Source organism: Teleopsis dalmanni, unplaced genomic scaffold (assembly GCF_002237135.1).
Source record: "Teleopsis dalmanni isolate 2A unplaced genomic scaffold, ASM223713v2 unscaffolded_contig_3564, whole genome shotgun sequence".
In the NCBI taxonomy this organism is placed as follows: Eukaryota; Metazoa; Arthropoda; class Insecta; order Diptera; family Diopsidae; genus Teleopsis; species Teleopsis dalmanni.
The window spans coordinates 1-4,750 of NW_024034946.1; the positions used below are offsets into that span (position 1 = coordinate 1).

At 21.5% G+C, this 4,750-nt stretch overlaps 1 protein-coding gene across 1 annotated transcript; it reads right to left on the bottom strand.

Annotated features, from left to right (window-relative positions):
* Positions 1 to 154: 154 nt before the first annotated feature.
* LOC119665120 lies at positions 155 to 4,672 on the bottom strand (the record flags this gene model as incomplete). The annotated part of the gene is made up of 9 exons (XM_038074433.1): positions 155 to 232; positions 708 to 785; positions 1,262 to 1,339; positions 1,816 to 1,893; positions 2,369 to 2,446; positions 2,923 to 3,000; positions 3,477 to 3,554; positions 4,032 to 4,109; positions 4,595 to 4,672. Coding segments are annotated over 9 exons (702 nt in total), but the record flags the coding sequence as incomplete, so codon positions are not given.
* Between the last annotated feature and the right edge of the window lie 78 nt (positions 4,673 to 4,750).

The following is a 4,750-nucleotide window of genomic DNA, read 5'->3' on the forward strand; positions in this document are numbered from 1 at the left end:
TCTTCAAAATAAATAAAAGTATTTTTAATTTAAAGAATAATGAACTAAATATTGAAAAATATATTATTAGTATATATAAAATTAAATTAAAATTTAATAATTAATTCAAATTGAATTCAATATGATAAGGAAACGAAATTTAAATATATCTTACATTGCCGAAGTTTCAGCGGCTGATGACGGTACTGTAAAAACTGAACCTGCACTTTGGTTAGAAACCTCAGTATACATTCTACAAAATAAAAAAAAATAAATAAAAAAAAATGTGTATATTCTAATAAAAAACAAAAAGATTAAATAAAATTATAATTTTTAAAAATGCATTAATTAAGTAAGCATAAATTTATATTAGCTTTAAAATATATGTCTTTAGTTAGGTAAAGGAAGATTATCAGGAATTTGTATTGGATTTATTCTAGAAGATATAGGTATGGGCAAAGTAGATGTATGTCTGTGACAAACCATGCTCTTCCTCTTCAATTAATTATTTTTCAATGAATAAGAACAAATATTATTTATATGAAATTAGAAGCATTTGAAAATAAATAGAACTTCTTCAAAATAAATAAAAGTAGTTTTAATTTAAAGAATAATGAACTAAATATTGAAAAATATATTATTAGTATATATAAAATTAAATTAAAATTTAATAATTAATTCAAATTGAATTCAATATGATAAGGAAACGAAATTTAAATATATCTTACATTGCCGGAGTTTCAGCGGCTGATGACGGTACTGCAAAAACTGAACCTGTACTTTGGTCAGAAACCTCAGTATACATTCTACAAAATTAAAAAAAAAATAAATAAAAAAAAATGTGTACATTCTAATAAAAAAGAAAAAATTAAATAAAATCATAATTTGTAAAAATGCATTAATTAAGTAAGCATAAATTTATATTAGCTTTAAAATATATGTCTTTAGTTAGGTAAAGGAAGATTATCAGGAATTTGTATTGGATTTATTCTAAAAGATATAGGTATGGGCAAAGTAGATGTATGTCTGTGACAAACCATGCTCTTCCTCTTCAATTAATTATTTTTCAATGAATAAGAACAAATATTATTTATATGAAATTAGAAGCATTTGAAAATAAATAGAACTTCTTCAAAATAAATAAAAGTAGTTTTAATTTAAAGAATAATGAACTAAATATTGAAAAATATATTATTAGTATATATAAAATTAAATTAAAATTTAATAATTAATTCAAATTGAATTCAATATGATAAGGAAACGAAATTTAAATATATCTTACATTGCCGGAGTTTCAGCGGCTGATGACGGTACTGCAAAAACTGAACCTGCACTTTGGTCAGAAACCTCAGTATACATTCTACAAAATTAAAAAAAAAATAAATAAAAAAAAATGTGTACATTCTAATAAAAAACAAAAAATTAAATAAAATCATAATTTGTAAAAATGCATTAATTAAGTAAGCATAAATTTATATTAGCTTTAAAATATATGTCTTTAGTTAGGTAAAGGAAGATTATCAGGAATTTGTATTGGATTTATTCTAAAAGATATAGGTATGGGCAAAGTAGATGTATGTCTGTGACAAACCATGCTCTTCCTCTTCAGTTAATTATTTTTCATTGAATAAGAACAAATATTATTTATATGAAATTAGAAGCATTTGAAAATAAATAGAACTTCTTCAAAATAAATAAAAGTAGTTTTAATTTAAAGAATAATGAACTAAATATTGAAAAATATATTATTAGTATATATAAAATTAAATTAAAATTTAATAATTAATTCAAATTGAATTCAATATGATAAGGAAACGAAATTTAAATATATCTTACATTGCCGGAGTTTCAGCGGCTGATGACGGTACTGTAAAAACTGAACCTGCACTTTGGTCAGAAACCTCAGTATACATTCTACAAAATAAAAAAAAATAAATAAAAAAAAATGTTTATATTCTAATAAAAAACAAAAAAATTAAATAAAATTATAATTTTTAAAAAAGCATTAATTAAGTAAGCATAAATTTATATTAGCTTTAAAATATATGTCTTTAGTTAGGTAAAGGAAGATTATCAGGAATTTGTATTGGATTTATTCTGGAAGATATAGGTATGGGCAAAACAGATGTATGTCTGTGACAAACCATGCTCTTCCTCTTCAGTTAATTATTTTTCAATGAATAAGAACAAATATTATTTATATGAAATTAGAAGCATTTGAAAATAAATAGAACTTCTTCAAAATAAATAAAAGTAGTTTTAATTTAAAGAATAATGAACTAAATATTGTAAAATATATTATTAGTATATATGAAATTAAATTAAAATTTAATAATTAATTCAAATTGAATTCAATATGATAAGGAAACGAAATTTAAATATATCTTACATTGCCGGAGTTTCAGCGGCTGATGACGGTACTGCAAAAACTGAACCTGTACTTTGGTTAGAAACCTCAGTATACATTCTACAAAATTAAAAAAAAAATAAATAAAAAAAAATGTGTACATTCTAATAAAAAAGAAAAAATTAAATAAAATCATAATTTGTAAAAATGCATTAATTAAGTAAGCATAAATTTATATTAGCTTTAAAATATATGTCTTTAGTTAGGTAAAGGAAGATTATCAGGAATTTGTATTGGATTTATTCTAAAAGATATAGGTATGGGCAAAGTAGATGTATGTCTGTGACAAACCATGCTCTTCCTCTTCAGTTAATTATTTTTCAATGAATAAGAACAAATATTATTTATATGAAATTAGAAGCATTTGAAAATAAATAGAACTTCTTCAAAATAAATAAAAGTAGTTTTAATTTAAAGAATAATGAACTAAATATTGAAAAATATATTATTAGTATACATAAAATTAAATTAAAATTTAATAATTAATTCAAATTGAATTCAATATGATAAGGAAACGAAATTTAAATATATCTTACATTGCCGGAGTTTCAGCGGCTGATGACGGTACTGCAAAAACTGAACCTGCACTTTGGTCAGAAACCTCAGTATACATTCTACAAAATTAAAAAAAAAATTAATAAAAAAAAATGTGTATATTCTAATAAAAAACAAAAAATTAAATAAAATCATAATTTGTAAAAATGCATTAATTAAGTAAGCATAAATTTATATTAGCTTTAAAATATATGTCTTTAGTTAGGTAAAGGAAGATTATCAGGAATTTGTATTGGATTTATTCTAAAAGATATAGGTATGGGCAAAGTAGATGTATGTCTGTGACAAACCATGCTCTTCCTCTTCAATTAATTATTTTTCAATGAATAAGAACAAATATTATTTATATGAAATTAGAAGCATTTGAAAATAAATAGAACTTCTTCAAAATAAATAAAAGTAGTTTTAATTTAAAGAATAATGAACTAAATATTGAAAAATATATTATTAGTATATATAAAATTAAATTAAAATTTAATAATTAATTCAAATTGAATTCAATATGATAAGGAAACGAAATTTAAATATATCTTACGTTGCCGGAGTTTCAGCGGCTGATGACGGTACTGCAAAAACTGAACCTGTACTTTGGTCAGAAACCTCAGTATACATTCTACAAAATTAAAAAAAAAATTAATAAAAAAAAATGTGTATATTCTAATAAAAAACAAAAAGATTAAATAAAATTGTAATTTTTAAAAATGTAGTAATTAAGTAAGTATAAATTTATATTAGCTTTAAAATATCTGTCTTTAATTAGGTAAAGGAAGATTGTCAGGAATTTGTGTTGGATTTATTCTAGAAGATATAGGTATGGGCAAAGTAGATGTATGTCTGTGACAAACCATGCTCTTCCTCTTCAGTTAATTATTTTTCAATGAATAAGAACAAATATTATTTATATGAAATTAGAAGCATTTGAAAATAAATAGAACTTCTTCAAAATAAATAAAAGTAGTTTTAATTTAAAGACTTTTAAACTGAATATTGAAAAATATATTATTAGTATATATAAAATTAAATTAAAATTAAATAATTAATTCAAATTGAATTCAATATGATAAGGAAACGAAATTTAAATATATCTTACATTGCCGAAGTTTCAGCGGCTGATGACGGTACTGTAAAAACTGAACCTGCACTTTGGTTAGAAACCTCAGTATACATTCTACAAAATAAAAAAAAATAAATAAAAAAAAATGTTTGTATTCTAATAAAAAACAAAAAAATTAAATAAAATTATAATTTTTAAAAAAGCATTAATTAAGTAAGCATAAATTTATATTAGCTTTAAAATATATGTCTTTAGTTAGGTAAAGGAAGATTATCAGGAATTTGTATTGGATTTATTCTGGAAGATATAGGTATGGGCAAAATAGATGTATGTCTGTGACAAACCATGCTCTTCCTCTTCAGTTAATTATTTTTCAATGAATAAGAACAAATATTATTTATATGAAATTAGAAGCATTTGAAAATAAATAGAACTTCTTCAAAATAAATAAAAGCAGTTTTAATTTAAAGAATAATGAACTAAATATTTGTAAATATATATATTCTAAAAATATTTAAATATCAAAATTTAAATAATTATTATCAAAATTTGAATTAATATATGTTATGATAAGGAAACGAAATTTAAATATATCTTACATTGCCGAAGTTTCAGCGGCTGATGACGGTACTGTAAAAACTGAACCTGCACTTTGGTTAGAAACCTCAGTATACATTCTACAAAATAAAAAAAAATAAATAAAAAAAAATGTGTATATTCTAATAAAAAACAAAAAGATTAAATAAAATTATAAT